Source organism: Sminthopsis crassicaudata, chromosome 6 (assembly GCF_048593235.1).
Source record: "Sminthopsis crassicaudata isolate SCR6 chromosome 6, ASM4859323v1, whole genome shotgun sequence".
Taxonomy (NCBI): domain Eukaryota; kingdom Metazoa; phylum Chordata; class Mammalia; order Dasyuromorphia; family Dasyuridae; genus Sminthopsis; species Sminthopsis crassicaudata.
In genome coordinates, this window is record NC_133622.1 from 37,319,327 (window position 1) to 37,338,633 (window position 19,307).

At 38.3% G+C, this 19,307-nt stretch overlaps 2 protein-coding genes across 3 annotated transcripts in view; one reads left to right on the forward strand and one right to left on the reverse strand.

Moving 5' to 3' along the window:
- The window catches only part of TEC (tec protein tyrosine kinase), a 110,709-nt gene extending 104,642 nt beyond the window's left edge, over positions 1–6,067 (reverse strand). Inside the window, exon 1 of one of the 2 annotated variants that reach the window (XM_074272568.1) lies at positions 5,927–6,067. The gene's annotated coding sequence lies outside the window, so the exon portion shown is untranslated. Of the gene's footprint in view, positions 1–5,714; positions 5,842–5,926 lie in introns of those variants that run through there. The other variant, XM_074272569.1, reaches the window with a different exon arrangement.
- On the forward strand, positions 5,271–18,882 carry LOC141547254 (uncharacterized). Its single transcript, XM_074275741.1, has 4 exons — positions 5,271–5,410; positions 5,899–5,977; positions 6,019–6,814; positions 15,675–18,882. The coding sequence occupies exons 1-3, from the start codon at positions 5,271–5,273 to the stop codon at positions 6,535–6,537; spliced, it is 738 nt and encodes a 245-aa protein (XP_074131842.1). The 3' UTR covers positions 6,538–6,814; positions 15,675–18,882.
- The last annotated feature ends 425 nt before the right edge of the window (positions 18,883–19,307 follow it).

The window sequence follows — 19,307 nt, forward strand, 5'->3', positions numbered from 1 at the left end:
GCCATGAAAAAGTCATACAAGCTCTAAACAGATGGGCCAGAATGGCAAAGATTAAAAAGCAGTAGAAATGGGGTTGGGAAGCAAGACCCAGGTCTCAGGAGCCAAGAGTTAAGCAACAAGCCATCCATGCTGGCTGGTAGATTAGGCTGGAGACTAAAACAGAGGTTGAAGATTCTGACTTCAAAAGCTTGTGCTCTCTTTGAGAACCTAGCATTCTGTCTTTTAGAAGAGAGAGCCAGAAACAGGCTGGGTGGAACCAAGGACCCCAGGGCCAGGAGAAAGAGATCTGGAATCAAGGCAGAGCCAAGGAGGGTTAACACAGGTGTGTTATCTACAGGGAGGTGGCCCAATTAATAACCTGAGGGCAAGGTGGAAATACACCTCAGGTGGAGGAATCAACTCTTCAGTAATGAGGGGTGTGGGGGAAGTTGTCAAAACAAAATCTAGAAGAGCCAAAAGAAAGATCAGATATAGGGTCTAGATGCTGGATCCCAAAATTCCTTCAAAGGCAGAAATTTAAAAGATCCTTGATGTTGGTTGGAATCCCTGTTGAGACTGGGAATTCAAGTCACTCCCAATAATTACAATGTTCGCTGCAAGGTTACTAGTGCTTGGGTACCATAGGCCTGATCTCTAAGCATCTCTCTAACTCCCACAGGACCTGCTGAATTTCTATCCCAGTCCAAATGCAAAACTAGATACTCAAGTCTCAACTCTATTTCATATACATATTAAGGAAGAATGGATTTTTATTTAACACTGTCATCAACTTTTTGTACCCACAGGGCACCCACTATTGCACTAAGGCCAGTACTTGACAACCTTGCCATCATCACTTTGGAGCCTGCATGTATTTCACAGAGGGGAATCACAAATTTACAGAGTTGGAAGAGATCTCAGAAATCCCCTTACGCAGCCAGTCCGGACCTAAACCAGAAAAAGGCAGAGCAGTAGACCTGGAATCAGGAATTCAAATCTTCCCACAGACACTTACTGGTTGTGTGATGCTGGACAACTCACTTAATCTATCTGCCTCAGTTTCCTCACTGTGAATGAGGATAATAACAGCACCTTTCTCCCAGATTTGTGAGGATTAAATGAACCATTATTTGCAAAGCACTTAGATCAACCATCGATAAGCACTTAATGTTTGCTTTTTTCTTCCCTCTAACACACCAAAAAAAAAAAGGGGGGGGTATCCAGTCTTTGCAAGAAATTGCCAAGCACAGGAGCAAAGGAGGAAGGGAAGGAGGATTAGAGGGAAGGAAGGAGGGAGGAAGGAAAAGAGGAAAGGAAGGAGGGAGGGAAGGAAGGCAGAAAGGGAGGGAGGACTAGAGGAAGGAAGAGAGGGAGGGAAGGAGGGAGGAAAGAAGAAAACAAATATTTATCAATCACTTGTTATGTTCCAGGCTTTATGCTAAATGCTTTTAAAATATTTCACTTCATCCTCACAACAACCCTGTGAGGCAGGTGATATTATTATCACTATTTTACTGACAGAGGAAACTGAAGTAGAAAGTGATGAAGTGGCTTGCTCAGGATCATCTAGCTGTTTTTGAGGCTGAATTTGAACTCATCCTAATTCTAGGTCCACTAGGTCTCCCATTGTGCCCTCTAGCTGCCCCTAATAAAATGTGTTTGTATAATGGGCATTACAAGTAATAGTAATAGTTAATAAATAGTAATAGTTCACATTTGTATAGGATCTATTGCCAATTTACTATGCTAAGCTCTTTACAGTTATCTTATGTGATCCTCACAACAAATCTGGGAGGGAGGTGCATTATTATTCCCATTTTACAAATGAGGAAACTGAGGCAGGCAGTAGTTAGGTGACTTGCCCAGGATCACACAACTAGTAAATCTCTGAGGTTTTATTTGATCTCAGGTCTTCCTGATTTGAGGTCCAGGGCTCTATCTTCTACACTACTTGCTTGTTTCAAACAAAATGTTTGTGTAACAGGTATATAAAAAAATAAAATGCTAGCTAATTTAAGAAGGAAGAAGACATTCACACTTCAAAACAAGAAGCTAGTGACTGTACTGGTGGGAATAGGGGAAGAAAATATCAGGAAGAGAATTCATTATGAGTCTCACGATCTCAGGTTCCTAGAAGTCAAAACCTTGAGTGGAGAGAAGAGGAAGGGTAATAGGACAGATTTTCTCCCATTATAGGCACATGTCATTAAAAATTGTCTCAATCCTAGCATATGACATGTTCCTGGCCTCTAACTCGAAGGTATTTATCATGTTATCATTAAATGAAGCCCCTAGTCTTCAGTAGTTCACAAGCTCATAAATTTAGATACCTTAGGGGTCATCCCAGTGGTGTTGTTGAGTCATGTCCGACTTTTCCTGAGCCTCTGTAAGGTTTTCTTAACAAGTCACTTAATCTGTCTGCCTCAGTAGAATGGGGATAATAACAGCACTGGATACTGGAGTGGTCTGTTACTTCCTTCTCCAGTGGATAGTGTTAAATGATTTGCTCAAGGTCACACAGCTAGGGTATATTTGAACTCAGATCTTGCCAACTCCAGGCTCCTGGAACTCTAGTCATTTGAGCCACCTAGATGCCTCTATACCAGTGTTACCAGACTCACATAGAAACTAGTGTAGCACTTCTCAGATTGGCTAAGATGACAGAAAAAGATAATGAAAAATGTTGGAGGGGATGTGGGAAAACTGGGACACTGATACATTGTGGGTGGAGTTGTGAACTGATCCAGCCATTCTGGAGAGCAGTTTGGAACTATGCCTAAAGGGTTATCAAACTGTCCATAACCTTTGATCCAACAGAATTTCTATTGGGCTTGTATCCCAAAGAGATCTTAAAGGAGGGAAAGGGACCCACGTGTGCAAAAATGTGGCAAGGAACTGGAAACTGAGTGAATGCCCATCAGTTGGAGAATGGCTGAATACGTTATGGTGTATGAATGTTATGGAATATTGTTGTTCTGTAAGAAATGACCAACAGGATGATTTCAGAAAGACCTGGGAAGACTTACATGAACTGATGCTGAGTGAAGTGAGCAGGACCAGGAGACCATTCTACACTTCAACAAGACTATGTGATGATCAATTCTGAAGGCCATGGCTCTTTTCAAGAACGAGGTGATTCAGACCTCTTCCAATGATCTTGTAAAGATAAGAGCTATCTACACCCGGAAAGAGAACTGTAGGAACTGAGGGTGGATCACAACATAGCATTTTCACTCTTTTTGTTGTGGTTTGCTCGAATTTTATTTTCTTTTTCATTTTTTTCCTTTTTAATCTGATTTTTCTTGTGCAGCAAGAAAATTGTATAAATATATATGCCAGATTAGATTTAACATGTATTTTCACCATGTTTGATATATATTGGGGGGGGGGGCAGCTAAGTGGTGCAGTGAATAGAGCACTAGCCCTGAAATCAGGAGAACGTGAATTCAAATCTGGCCTCAGACACTTTAACACTTCCTAGTTGTGTGACCCTGGGCAAGTCACTTAACTCCAATTGCCTCAGCCAAAAAAAAAAAAGCAAGAGATATATATCGGATTACATGCCATGTATGGAGTGGGGGTAGGGAAAGGGAGGCAAGCTTTTGTAAGGGTCAATGTTGAAAAAATTATCCTTGCATATATTTTGAAAATAAAAAACTTCAATAAAAAAAGAAACTAGTGTAAGTTGTATATTAGAAAATCATTTATCAATGTTGTCTATGTTTTGTCGCATTTTGTTTATTTTGTTAAAATATTTGTCTATTATATTTTAATATGGTTCCAGTCAACAGGCCTGTCTAATATCTCTGATCTAATCCAAAACCTTTAATTTTCTTTCTTTCTCCCCCCCCCCCAGGCTGGGGTTAAGTGACTTGCCCAGGGTCACACAGCTAGGAAGTGTTAAGTGTCTGAGACTAGATTTGAACTCGAGTCCTCCTGAATTCAAGGCTGGTGCTCTATCCACTGCGCCACCTAGCTGCCCCCACCTTCAATTTTCAGAGAAGAAAAAAATGAGACTCAAGAGATGAAAAGATCCATACAACCCAGTTAGTCTAAGACTGATTTGAACTAAGGTGTTTTACCATTATCTAGTAAGAAGAAATGATAGCTCAGACTCAAACAGTATAAGTAACAGAGAGGCTTCTATTTTCATTCATTCAATAAGCATGTATTAGAGCACACCATGTGTCAGGCACTGGGAATAGTATTTATGACCTCAAGGAGCATATCTATACAGAGGGAGACAACATGCAAACAAATATGTACAAAGCAAGCAATATACCAGATAAATAGGAAATAATTAAAAGGAGAGGTATCTAGATGGCACAATGGATACAATCCAGGATTGAAATTTAGGGAACTCTTCTTCATGAACTTAAATCTGGCCTCAGAGACCTACTTGTGCTGCAAGTCACTTCACCCTATTTGCCTCAGTTTCCTTTTCTGTAAAATAAGGTAGAGAAGGAAGCGGCAAATCACTCCACTACCTCTGCCAAGAAAACCCCAATTGGGGTCATGAAATCTGGCAGAACTGATAGGACACTAACAATCAAAAGAAGGAAAGTATTGAAATTAAGGTGCTAGGGAAGGCCTCCTGTATTTTGGAAGATGTCTCTGTGAAAAGATAAATAGAAGATTCTCCCCCATATCTAACCTTACAAGAGAGACTTTGGGGCCTTTTCAACACGCTCCAACATAATTATCAATCAAATGTATTATTTCTTATGACAGTAGTAGTAATATTAGTCAAAGGTGACAGTATAAATACCACATGGCACAAACTAACCTGTTTAACTTCAAAAATCCAACTGAGAAAGCCACCGGTCTTTAATTTGCTGTACAATCTAATGGAGTTTGTCTGAGAGAAAAACGAATTCTCAGACTTTCCAAAGAGGAAAATAAGCATATACATTTTCTGTTGGAAAAACTGGGCTCATCTGTGCATGTACAGCAGCACAGTGTCAGCCCTCTTAATCACCAGTCACAATGTTGGCTGCTGTCTGTGCTGACATCCATATTAACTCTTCTGGGCCCTCCTAACTCCAGGGCCCGAGCGCTAATCAGGGAACCCTCTCTCTGGCGGCCTCCACAGTGACTCTTCTAATTGCCTATCATCAGTCTGCTTTCCCAAGGGTGTTAACAGTTCGAAACCTGCTCCGCCACCATATTTCACTTGGCCTTGAAGGAGAGGAAAGGGAACACACATTTCCTAGATTGGGGGATTTTCTCCGATTTACAGACCAAACTTCGAGCAATCAAAGCACCCAAGTCCAAGATTCAAAGAAAGGAACATGAATGAAAAGGGAGGCACACAGACCGACGTCCAGAATTTCCCCGACTTCTCTCTCTGGAGTCCAAAGTGCTGGGAACGGGGCGGGGAGGGGAAATCCCTGCTGGAATATCATCCGGGAAAACAGCGCACCCCGGAATTGTGAAGGCATCCCTTCGCCTTTCCAACGCCAAAGGTTGGGACAAGTGGCCGGAAAGCTCCGGGCGCCGTAGCAGCTGTTGGGGAAATTGGGGACTCTCCGGCTTAGCCCTAAGGTGCAATTCGCCGGTGCTCGCCCGCCTGCCCAGCCCGAGAGAATGCTACAAAGAGACCAGAAGCCCTAAGCGACCATCTAGCCCACGCCCCTCGGTTACACCGGAGCAAAGGGAAGCCCCAAGAGACCGGCTCTGGTCACAAAAGTAGTTCCCAAGGCACCTCCGCTAAGCACTAAGCCAGCGCCACTTACCCGCTGAGCAAGTCAGTCCCACTCACATCCCCTAATTCGGAAGGGAAAAGCAGGAGAGACGCTTTCTCCCGCAGGCTTTTTCTGCCATTCCGCCCGGACAGAGCTCCCCGGAGTGATTTGGGAAGGTGAGCTCCCCCTCGCCCACTTTCACTCCTTCGCCAGCCTCCCCCCGGCACCTCTCCAGGCCCGCCCCCTGGGCGGCGGCACCTTACCTGGTGGCCGGAGCACGCCGACTCTCCGCGTCACGGGCGCCCGGCGACGAGGCGGGATGGAGCGAGTCTTCGCCGCGGCTCCCGTGGCCTAGGTGGATGCAGGGAGGAAGGGCGGGAGGGAAGGAGATGGGCTGGCCCCGCCCCGCCCCGCCCCGGGAGCCGCCCTCCCCCTGCTCCGGCTGGGGCCGCCGGCCTCGGCGCGGCCACCGCGCTTCCCGCCACGGCTTGCCCGCCCCACGCCTCGCGGCAGCCCAGACCCAAAGGGGTGGAGCCGCAGAGATTCACAGGCCAGGTCCACAACAGGTTCTGCCGCTTCCCGCGCCGGCCCCAAGCTGCGGTCTGGACGCAGTGGGCAGCGGGCAGTAGTAATGGGCGGCCGGGCCGCAGTGGGCAGCCGGGGGCCAGCGGGCAGCGAACGGCCAAGTGGTAGTGGGCAGCAGGTGGGCAGCGGGCAGCCCGGGTACTACAGGCTCGGCTCACACAGCTGGACTTTGCGCAACTGCTGCGCTGGCAAAACTCGGGCGCCGCTTTCCTTACACCCTGCTTCCTATCACATGGGGACAGAATCCTCGGACCCTGTCCGAGCCTTGAGCAGTGCCACCTGCGGGTGACTCGCCACTATCGCCGGCCAGTCCTTCGAGCCTGACAAGAATCAGGTTCGAAACTATGGTTTCTCGTGCGCCCACTCCGTGCCTGGCATTACGCTGGCACAGGAAATTCAAAGAAAGCAGAAGCGCTGGATCCTCGCTCTGTGAATGGTGAAGTTGGAAGGAACCGAGAAGTCATCCAATCCCACTCCTCTGGTTTCCAGAGCAGGAAAGTGAGATTCCGAAAACTTGGGAGTGATTTGCTCAGCAGAATTGGCACTAGAACCCAGACTTTCCGCTGGTAAGTAAGAACGAGGGTTCTGGGGTACCAAGAAATACACACTATAGGAAAGAAACAACTTGGCTCGGGCAACCAAGTTTCTCGTTGTGTTGCTTTGTGGGATCACCTGCAGTTAGAAGCTCAAGGAGGGTTTGAGCAGCAGGAGCCTCTTACTCTGCTTAGTAGCCTGGCACCCTGCTCCTGGCAGCTCCTAGAACCTCGGATGACAGTCTACAAACTTTTGACAAAGTTGTAAAAGAGAAATTTGTCCACAGCCTCGCTGCCACCTATCTAATCAATAGCCCCTCCAATCCTCAATTTCAGGCTCTGTGCTAGGATTGTTAACCATCTCTATCAAATGAATATTTGCAAACTTAAAATGTATTAAATTTTTAATTATCCCCAACAGAGAGTATGCCAGAACTTACCCAAGTTTTTTTCTATGTTCACTGGAGATTAGATCTCCAAAAGTGATAAAAATCCCCAATTCTGTGCCAGCAGCCCACACACCCTAACAAGGTGTTAGCTGACTAGATTGGAAGAAGGGCTACATTCCAATTAACCTTTAATTAAGAAAGATTGCTTCATACTTCTGGGTGGGTCTTTGTACTTTAATCATGAAATCCAGAGACTCATAAATTAAGGATGGTAAAGATAGCAACTGAGGAAGATAACACTCAATTCCTGTTTTAGACTGAAAATATCTGGGAAAAGGCATGGGGGGAGGGGGAGGGGAGCAAAGGGAAAAGCCTTTGCTAGATCAGTATAAGAACTTTCCTTTTGTCTCTCAAAAAAAAAAAGTTTTAAAATGTTTAACTAGAAAAGCCTCTAGGCTAGTGTAACTTTTATGCAGAACTATTAGTGTAATGTATCTATCTCTGTGGCTATATAGTTTCAGATAGTTAATTGTTATGTGTGTCAACTGAATAGTTTAGGTGTGTGGACAGAGATGTACTTTGAAATGTTACTTTTCAAATCAGACAGCAAAGGCTACCTTAAGAGGCAGGATGTAGGCAAATCTAGATCTTCAGAGAGTTAACAGTGAACTGAAGTAAAACTGAATTCAGGATGTGGTTAATAACAACAACAAAAAGATTAAAAGCCAAATGTAATTGGTTATTTCACATACAAAAAGATCATTACTTTTAACAGAAAACAGAATAAAATTTAAATGTAGAGGCTTTGTCAATCACATTTCTTAAAAAAAAAAAAAAAAAGTATTTTGGGGACTTAGGCAAAGGAAGTAGCCAAGAAGAGGGTAAATGATCTTTTCTCCCCACTGTGGTGGGCAGTATGCCATTCCCAAAGGAAGTCATATAAATTGTTATCTTGGGTTTATCTCAATAGAATTGTGATAGTATATATATATATATATATATATATATATATATATATATATATATATATATATATATATATATATATATATATATATATATATATATATATATATATATATATGGAGAGAGAGAAAAGACTCAGATTTTAAGCAGTGGTAACTTGTGAAGTGTATATATGTTTGTATGCATATGTACTGAGGAAAAATCATGATTTTTATAATTATCAAAATATATATAATGAATATACCAATAATTTAGATTTTTCAAATCTGCCTTTTCCAGCTTTGAAGTCAGTCTACAATACAGCTTGAAATGATCAACCAATTCTTGACAATTTTCTCCTGTATATGTATGTTAAATGAATTAAAACAAAAATTGCAGAACCTGTTCCTGTCAGAGAACTCTAGTCCTGTTCCCCCACCAAGTAAGGATCCACAGAATAGAAAACTGAAATTATCCTGCATTTGTGGACAATTTTGGGAAATCACACAGGTCCTGAAATTGATTATATTGTAATCTATCTTCCCCATCCTTTCCTACAATAGAAAGAGATCTCCTGCCCAGTAGAACTTCGACTTTTCAAACTGAATTCCTCACTCTGAAAGTGATTAATTTGCTGCTTGGTTTCTAAAACTTGTCTCTTCTTTGTGTGGCTCCAGCTTTCCCACAGTTTAGAGACCAAGACAGTAAAATTCTGTTAATATTAATTATTGGCAGCGGTACTACATATGCAATATCCTTCAGGTATGAGTTTATTTAAATTTAATATGGAGAGGACAGCTAAGTGGCTCAATAGATAGAACATCACCCCTGAAGTTAGGAGGATCTGAGTTCAAATCTGATCTTAGACACTTAACATTTCCTAGTTGTGTAACCATGGGCACTTAAACTCAATTGCCTCAGCAAAAAAATAGATAGATAGATAGATAGATAGATAGATAGATAGATAGATATAGATATAGATATAATAATAAGGTTACATATAATATATAATAATAAATTAAAATGTTTAAATAAATTTAATGTGGACATTATTATAAATTCATTTAGCAAGTCATTTATTCATTGCCTACTTTAGGCAAAATATCATAGTATATGTATTGGGTAGCTTTGTCTGTCTATACACGCACACACATACACATTTGTGTGTGTTTGTGTCTATATCTATGTTATATACTTCTGTAGACTGTCATGTGCTGGTAAATTATTAACTACCAGTTCTCAAAAAGAAATGTGTATTCTACACTTGCAAATTTAATTTATATTCCTAATTTTTTTTTCATCACTTTCTTAAGTCTAAGTAATTAAGAAAATAATGAAGTGAGCCCTGATTGGTAGGTTTGCCAATTTCCAAGCTGTAAATGTTCACAATAAAAATTTAATAACCAGCTCTGATTAGAACTGGCTCCAACACATCCCTCTATATACTTATAACCACAATTGGAATAATTATAAATAGTGCCTGCCCTCAGGAATCTTACAAGAAGCATATATTTGACTTCCTTTATATGGTTTTCCCAGGTTGGCACAATGAACATGAAGACAAAGACATGCTAGCACAATTATAATTTAAGCAAAATTTGTCTTTGGCACACCCCTCCCTCTCCCCCTCCTTCCTTCCCTTTCTCTCTCTCTCTCTTGTTTCCCCCCTCCTCTCTCCACCCTTCCTCTCTGTCTTTCTTTCTTTCATTTTCTTCCATCCTTTATTTTATTCATTTTTGGAATCCCTTGGCTTTATAATCCCACTGAATCATTCCAAGTGTATTTACTTGTAGAACACATTGCCTCCTTTCTACTGACCTGCCACTGTAAAGTATAATTCCTTTTTTTAATGTCACTAGAAATAGTCTTTAATAAACCCTCTGTATATTAAGCATTTGATAATGTTTGTTGAATTAAAGGAGTCTCATAACTCATGTACTTCCACCTCCTTGTTCTAGAGGTTAAAAAAAAAAAAAACAAAACAAAACTCCCTAAAAATTGTTCTTGGAGCTCTAAAACCAAGGCTCCTGTTTTAGGTAAGACCTCTTGTTCAGCATTTCTCTTTTGTTAATGGTCTAAGGAGTTCTCTGATCCGGGTGAAGCTGCAGAAACACAAGCTAAAGGATACCAGCTCTGTTCTAACAGTTCCATATTATCAACTGAAACTCTATGCTAATTTACATGCTTTTGGCACTAGCTGCCACGGGTATGATGAGGTTTGAAAGGAATTTATTCACACCTACATAAGTATCAAGCTGGTTCAAGGGAGTTCTTATTTTGGAAGGGAAGCAAAGTTGCAAAAAGAAAAAAAAAGAAAAAGAAAAAATAGTGTTTGTTTTTTTTTCTTTTTTTTTTTTTTAAACCTAAGGGCTTTTTTGTTTGGAGTTTTTATCCTGGCTGGGGGTGGTTCAGCATCATTAACAAAACAGAGATAACCCTAGGAATTGGCAGACTCCCAAAATGACTAGAACTTTTGAGGAAAAAAAAAATCTAATGAGCAATATCAGCTACAAAAAGAATACAAAGATATTTCATTTCTTTTGTTAGTAGAGCCCTTAGCTGCACCAAGGTAGTTTTTCAAGCAGTCTTTCTTTTTTACCCAGTTTGTATTTAAGTTGGGGTGATAAAATTCCTTTAATTCCCACCACCATGCCCTTGCAATTGGCACCAGGACTATGAAACTTACCTTAAAGTTTGACATAATAAAAGTGGAAGGCAGAGATAGAATTGATAAGATGGCAGGATAAAGGCAGCAGACCAGCCAAGCTCTCCCTCCAAATAACTTGCAGAAAAGTCTAATCAAATTCTGCAGCAACACAGCCAACAAAAGGTTGGGGGGAGACATTTTCTAGCCCCAGACATCGTAGGAGGTCAGCAGGAGACATTTGTGACTTCAGGGTAGACGCCACCCCAGAGTATACATGATGACATCATTGATGGGTTTTAGAGGCAACTAGGGCAACAGCACTAGTAGCTTTGGGAACTCTCAGCCCAGAGATGTTCAAGGGATTGGACAAGTGGTCAGAAAGCGATTACAGAGTGCTCTGAACTGACACGGAGCACAGGACCAGGTAGATACTCTTTGGCAACTCCATTGCTTATGTGAAGTTCTAGATTGTGGGTCCAGCATTTGTAGTCCATCCCAAGGGAGGGCCACAGCTCCAAGGCAGAGAGGAATATTGTAACTGCAAGAGCATAGGGGACCTGAATATGATACCAGGGTTGTGAGGAGTCCTAGCATTTGTGGCTGTAGGGGATCCCAGGACCTACCTGGCCTGGAGAGCAGTGACCACACTTCACTGCAGAAAATATCACTTTGGTACATTTTAAGTACCCAAAATTGTGAAAAGTGCAGCATGAAAAAAGTCTAAAACTTAGGACAATGCCTCTCCATCCCAAGGTGAGCAGAGCCCAACTTTAACATAATGTTCAGTCATAAAATTGATTGTAAAAATAAGCACATAGAATAAAAAAGAAATATCAAAAGTTACTGTGGTTTCAAGGAAGACCAAGACACAATTTGGAAGATAACAATGTGAAAACAACTATGAGCAAAGTCTCAAAGAAAAATGCATATTGGACACCACGCCCAACAAGAATTTCTGGAGAAGCTAAAGAGAAAAGAGTAGTAGAGGAAGAATTGAAAAAAAGAAATAGGAGTAATACTACAGAATAATGAAAAGAAAAAGTCTGATTTTAAAAGTTTATGAAAATAACAATTTGAAAAATAAAATGGCCAAATAATGGCAAAAGCACAAAAATACACTGAAGAAAATAATTTGAATTTGACAAAAAACAATAAAACAAAATAAAAGGAAAAAAGTTAGCTATATCATCAGAAAAATAACTGAACCAAAAAAATATATCAAGAAGAGATCATTTAAGAATTATTGGTGTTTCAGCAATATTACTCTATCTTGTTTTAGAACATTCAAAATACCTACTAAGTATAAAGTACCTTAACTGAATATCTGCCAAAACAGACACTGGAATTATATGAACACAAACATAAAACATTATCTATATATTTGTGAACTCATATTTAAGTAATATGTATTGTTTATAGGTAGGTAAAGCCAGCATAATTTTTAAAACAGCAGTTATACCAAACTAATCTTTATTCAATGCCCTTCAAATTAAGTTACTAAAACATTTTTTACTGAGTTAGACAAAATAATAACAAAGTTAATTTGTAAGAACAAAAGGTCAAGAACTTCAAAGAAACCACAGGAAAAGGAAAGTAAAGGAAGTAGACTGAGCAGTATCAGACTTTAAACTATAGTATGAGGTGAGAGAGCATTGTTGAAGTGTAAAAAGAATAATTTTAGTTATTTTAAATTAAATTTTTCTTATATAAATAAAACCTATGTAGCCAAGAATAGAAGTAATGTGGAAAAAATGTGGGCGGGGGAACTTTCCTTGACAATTTCTCAGTAATTGGATTGCAATATTGATATGGTATAGTAAATGATGAGCAAGTTGGAAAAACATGGAAAGACTTAGAGTTATGAAAAAAGACATCTTTTTTCACCTTCAGAGAAACAGATGATAAGAGGAAATAAACATATTACAGTCTTATAGATATGTGTATAAATGTACGTATGTATATATTTGTAGATCAGTATGTTTGTGCATACATGTATATGGTATATATACATACATATTTATATTTCTACACTTAATTCTAGCTTTTAGGGGGAGTGGGAGGAGGGGAAAAACACAAAAAGTGCATAGCAGAGAACAAAAGAAAACCAACAGAGAATTAAAGAAAACTAGACAGTTTTGAAAACAATGTCTGATATACAAGTTTTCTTGAAATGAAAATTTATTGTTTTATTTGAATTGTCTTTTATGGTCTGCTGTATCCATGGCAGTGTTCTTTTTCCCACCTTTTTCTCATTTTGTATTTAAGTTTAAAATAAAAAATTACCCCCCAAAAAGAATTATGTACTACCTAAAAACAATGGTCAAAGAACTTAGACATCATACTTCAAAAAATTATAAAGAAAAAATGTCCCAATATCTTGGTTTCAGAGGGTAAAATATAAATTGGGGGAAAAAAAAAGTTACCTCCTGAAACACATCCCGAAGTGAAAATTCTCAGGAATAAAAAACCAAATTCCAGAATTCCTGGTCAAGAAGGAAATGTTGCAAGCAACCAGAAAGAAATCATTTAAATATCATAGAGCTGCCATCAGGATCACACACCACTGAGGATCTTCTATGTTAAAGGAGCAGGCAGCTTTTACAATACTCCAGGTGAAGAAGCTAGATTTTTTTTTCTTTAAGTTTTAATGTTTATTTCCCCAAGACAGCATAGCCTGTACTCTTCTTGGATAAATTTTACGAGCTTTCTGCTGCTTCTAGTTTTAAATTTTAACCATCTGATGATAAGGAATGCTGCAAAAATATTCTAACCTAATAAAGAGTTATAATCACAGAATAATCTTTATCCACTCTACTGTATTTCAGAATTACCAGTTGATTTTTAAACACCAAGTAGATAACGATGCTAATGGTGGCTAATCTGGCATGTTTCTTATCCCTGTTCATAAAACACGTTTGCTGGAAGGGGAAGAAACAGGGTTTCCTACAATGAGGCATCTTATAAAGAATTCTCCTTTTTAGGTACATCTATAGCAAACTAGTCTTTGACAAGCCCAAAGATACCAACATTAGGGATAAAAATTCATTATTTGGAAGAAACTGTTGGGAAAACTGGAAATTAGTATGGCAGAAATTAGATATGGATCCACACTTAACACCATATACCAAGATAAGATCAAAATGGGTCCATGACTTAGGCATAAAGAATGAGATAATAAATAGATTAGAGGAAAAGAGAATAGTCTACCTCTCAGACCTGTGGAGGAGGAAGGAATTTATGACCAGAGGAGAACTAGAGATCATTATTGATCACAAAATAGAAGATTTTGATTACATCAAACTAAAAAGTTACTATACAAACAATGCTAATGCAAACAAGATTAGAAGGGAAGTAACAAATTGGGAAAATATTTTTACAGTTAAAGGTTCTGATAAAGGTCTCATTTCTAAAATATATAGAGAACTGACCCTAATTTATAAGAAATCAAACCATTCTCCAATTGATAAATGGTCAAAGGATATGAACAGACAATTCTCAGATGATGAAATTGAAATTATATCCACTCATATGAAAGAGTGCTCCAAATCACTACTGATCAGAGAAATGCAAATTAAGGCAACTCTGAGATACCACTACACACCTGTCAGATTGGCTAAGATGACAGGAACAAATAATGATAAATGTTGGAGGGGATGTGGGAAAGCTGGGACACTGATACATTGTTGGTGGAGTTGGGAAAGAATCCAGCCATTCTGGAGAGCAATTTGGAACTATGCCCAAAAAGTTATCAAACTGTGCATACCCTTTGACCCAGCATTGCTGCTATTGGGCTTATATCCCAAAGAAATACTGAGGAGGGGAAAGGGGCCTGTATGTGCCAAAATGTTTGTGGCAGCTCTTTTCGTAGTGGCCAGAAACTGAAAGATGAATGGATGTCCATCAATTGGAAAATGGTTGGGTAAATTATGGTATATGAAGGTTATGGAATATTATTGTTCTGTAAGAAATGACCAGCAGGAGGAATACAGAGAGGCCTGGAGAGACTTACATCAACTGTTGCTGAGTGAGATGAGCAGAACCAGAAGATCACTATACACTTCAACAATACTGTATGAAGATATATTCTGATGGAAGTGGAAATCTTCAACATAAAGAAGATCCAACTCACTTCCAGTTGATCAATGATGGACAGAAACAACTATACTCAGAGAAGGAACACTGGGAAGTGAATGTAAACTGTTAGCACTACTGTCTATCTACCCAGGTTACTTACACCTTCGGAATCTAATACTTAATGTGCCACAAGAAAATGGTATTTACACACATATATTGTATCTGGATTATATTGTAACACATGTAAAATATATGGGATTGCCTGTCATCTAGGGGAGGGAGTAGAGAGAGGGAGGGGATAATTTGGAAAAATGAATACAAGAGATAATGTTATTTAAAAAATTACTCATGCATATATAATGTCAAAAAAATTATAAATAAAAATTTTTTAAAAAGGAATTTAAAAAAAAAGAATTCTCCTTTTTGTAAAAATGTATCTGTGTCACATTTAAGTTAGTGTGCAGAACCTTAAAACTGAGATATTTTCCCAAGTTTATAAAAGCCACTTGCATGTCTTTTATGCAAGTTTTAGAAATACAAGATTTTCTCCCTAAAGTGGCTCAAAATAGATTGTTCATGGGTGCCTACATCTGAGATAAAAAGATTCTAAAACAATTCAACAGCTTCGACATATTATTAAAGGTTCTCACCATTACTTGATTTGTACATCTATTTACAAGTCGTCATTGATCTTTATTCGGCAGTATATATGTACCAGGTTCCATTTTAAAAGTTTCTCTATTATTTTAATAGAAAATAAAGTTTGAAAGCAAGTAACATTTAAACACAGCACGGGATTCTACCATAACTGAAAACCTTTACTTTTTCTTCTTTACAGGACTCAACAAAATCTAAAACTGAACTAGGCTATAGATTATTACCACATGCAAAGAGAAGAAGCTGGAATTATAACCAAGAAGAATTTGCCCAGCAAATCTTCAATATTCATTTAATGAAATAGAGGACTTTCAAGTGTTCCTGATGAAAAGACTAGAGTTGAATAGAAAATTTGACATTCAAACACAAGACTCAAGAGAAGCCTTTCATAAAACACTTAAAAGGTTAAAATGTTTATGTTCCTATATGGAAAAGATGTGTCTTAAATTTTTTATCATTATTAGGAGAGTTAGAAGTAGTCCGCTTACATAGAAGTTATGGATATAATGTATTAATATTGAGATGATCTAAAAAATAATTAAAAAGAGAGAGGGGCAGCTAGGTAGCACAGTGGACAGAGCACCAGCCCTAAAATCAGCAGGACCTGAGTTCAAATCTACTCTGACACTTAATATTTCCTAGTTGTGTGACCTTGGGCAAGTCACTTAACCCTAATTGCCTCAGCCAAAAAAAAAAAAAAGAGAGAGAAAAAGGATGCACTTGGGAAAAGGGTGAAGGGAGAGGAAAAATGGGGCTTTTACAATGGAGAGGAAAATGAAGATGGCAGGTTGATTCAAAGAGGGAAGAATATACATATATACTAAGTTGCATATAGTAATAAATCATATACCATAGGAGGGAAAGAAATAAGGGAAATAAGGATGAGGAAAATGGCAAAATGGAAGATGGATTTAGGGAGACTGTGGTCAGAAACAAAACAGACTTTTGAGGAAGAACCAAATAAAAATAAAGTTAAACAGAAGACAATAGAATAGAGGGAAATCCACAGTAATAATAACCATGAATGGGAATGAGATGAATTCACCCATAAAATGGAAGCAAATGCCTAAATGTATTAGGATAGTACTGTGCCTTGAGAAATGAGGCATTTAATTTATCAGGATTTAGAATAACCTGATATTTGTAGGATTTGATATGGAATGAAGTGAGTAAATAGAACAAGGAAATCAATTTAGGTGATCATATTAGAAAAATAACTTTTAAAGAATTAAAAGCTCCAATCAACTAACGAATCATGACTTCAGAAAACTAATAATAAAGCATTATTCCAATTTTGGGAGAAAATGCACAGACATGCATTTTTAGATATAGTCAATGTGTTGATTTATTTTGTTTGACTGTAGTTATTTATTCCAAAAGAAGGCTTCTGGGGGAGAAGAGAAGATGAATTGGTAAGTACTGATAATGGTATGAGAAACAGAATGAAAGATTGAAAATTCAAAGAAAAGTAGAAATCCATAATTTCATATAAAATCCTCTTCTGTTCCTATTGAAATATTTATGTTTCATAATAATATTTTTAAGAAAAAGTGCTTGCTAGCTATGTGACCCTGTCACATAACTTCTAAATCACTTAACCTTTACAAACCTCAGTTTCCCCAAATATGAAGTAGAGATAATAATAATACTTTTACCACTTACCTCAGAATTCTTATAAAGAACTTAATAAAATCTTATAAGTGCTATAAAATGTGAATTATTATATTTGATTTGAACATTTAGGGAGCAGCTACCGAACACTATTCTCCACTGGGTATACACAACGGTACAATACATAACCTCTCCTTTCTTCACTGAGAAAGGAAGAGCTGCCTATCGTAGCTAACATTTATATAGTATAGCACATTACAGATTGTAAAACACTTTACAGATGTTATCTCATTTTATTCTTACAACAATCACAGGAGGTAGGTGCTATTATCATTCCTATTTTTATACATGAAGAAACAGTTTAAGAGATTTGCCAAGGTCCTGGAGCTAGGAAATGTGGGAGGCAGTGAATTCCAGTCTTGCTGCCTCTAAATCCCATCCTCTGATTACAAAATGGAGAGGAAATTCCACGAACAGTTCCTGGTGTGTTAAGGGGGCCGCAAGGGATCAACCAATTTAACTGAAACAGAAAGCTTGTGCAGAGCAGTGGTAAGAGATGAAGTAGATAGGAGGCAGATCATAGATCAATTTGATTTTAACTAGTATTTATTGAATTTTTTTTAATATTCCCAGGCTTGTGTTGAGTGATATAAGCTTAAAGAAGTATAATACATGTTCCATGTCTTCAGATTCAGTGCTTTCTTGAGACCCAGCCTTTTCTATGAGAAAACAGATGCTCTAATAGGTAGGCAAATAATTCAGATGATGCTAATATGTCAGCTATCTATCTCTTATTTTTTTATTATTTTTATTTATTTATTTTTTTTTTTGCTGAGGCAATTGGGGTTAAGTGACTTGCCCAGGGTCACACAGTAGAAAGTGTTGAGTGAATCAAGTCACATTTGAATTCAGATCCTCCTGACTTCTGGGCTGCTGCGCTATCACCTACCTGATCTACTTTATATACTGAAATTATGTCTAAACTTTGGGCAATTTTCATTTGAAAATTGAAAATTTTCAATTCAATGTGCCATCCCCCTTCATTACCAACCCCTTACATCAAAGGTGTTTATAGAATCCTAGGAAATGTTTAATAAACTATGTCTTCCATAGGAGTCTGGTTTCTTTCCTATATGATGATTTCTCAGCTGTATAGAATTCTGAGATAGTCTACTTAAAATTTGCTGAAGAACAGACTTAAAGAATATTGCTAATGGGAATTCCAAACACTGTGGTTGGTAGGCTAGTGGGGGAGTTTCATTTGATCAATGAGACAACTCTTACTCTCATGTCAATCATCAAGTCACATTGGGTGTTTATATACTTATTAATGTTGCCCTCAGAGTATGTTCTTCCTTATCAAAACACAGATGATTTCATTTCAGTGATATGAGTTACATATGTCTATGAGTTTCTATCTGTGTCATGTAGAAACTACGTAAGTGGTTTGTTTTTTTTTTTTACTTGCAAGGAGGATGGATTAAAAGTGGAAGTGAGGGTGACTGTATGAATTAATACAGACTGAAATGAGCAAAACTAGAACTATCTATCTAATAATAACAGTGTAAAGACAAACAACTTTGAAAGACTCCAGAACTCTCATCAGTGACTAGCCACTATTCCAGAGTACTCATAATGAAACATGATCTACATATCTTCCGGTATAGAAGTGATAGATTTAGGATGCATTTTGAGGCATTTATTTTTTGATGTGGTTAATGTGGGAATTAATTTTCCTTCATTATGCATATTTATAACTTGAGTGTTTTCTTCCCTCTCCCCCCATTGGTAGGGAATAAAGAAGGGAGATAGAATAGATTTTTATTCATTGAAAAAAAATAAAATTTAAAAACGTTTAAATATGTGGGAAATTTTGATAAAAATCTCATTTCCAAAACATAGGAAACTGATTCAAACTTATAGGAATCAAAGCAGTTCCCCAGTTGGCAAATGGTCATTGGATATATACGAGAAATTTTCAAAGGATGAAATTTGTTTAGATTTACAGTTATTGTGTACAATGTTCTCCTGGATCTGCTCACTTTACCTGTTCCTGGTTCTGCTCTCTTCTTCTGTTCACAGCATCATTTCATGTAAATCCAGGTTTTTCAAAATCTACCTGCTTATCATTTCTTATAGAAAAATAATATTCCATTACTTTCCTAACCCACAGCTTGTTCAACCATTCCCCAATTGATGGGCA

What these genes read in the sequence shown, in the direction of transcription:
- LOC141547254 (XM_074275741.1), top strand. Translation starts at nt 5,271, where the DNA reads ATGAATGAAAAGGGAGGCACACAGACCGACGTCCAGAATTTCCCCGAC. An exon ending in AAACAGCGCACCCCGGAATT is followed by an intron (nt 5,411 to 5,898) that starts GTGAAGGCATCC and finishes GCACCTCTCCAG; the next exon opens with GCCCGCCCCCTGGGCGGCGG. An exon ending in CACGGGCGCCCGGCGACGAG is followed by an intron (nt 5,978 to 6,018) that starts GCGGGATGGAGC and finishes CCCGTGGCCTAG; the next exon opens with GTGGATGCAGGGAGGAAGGG.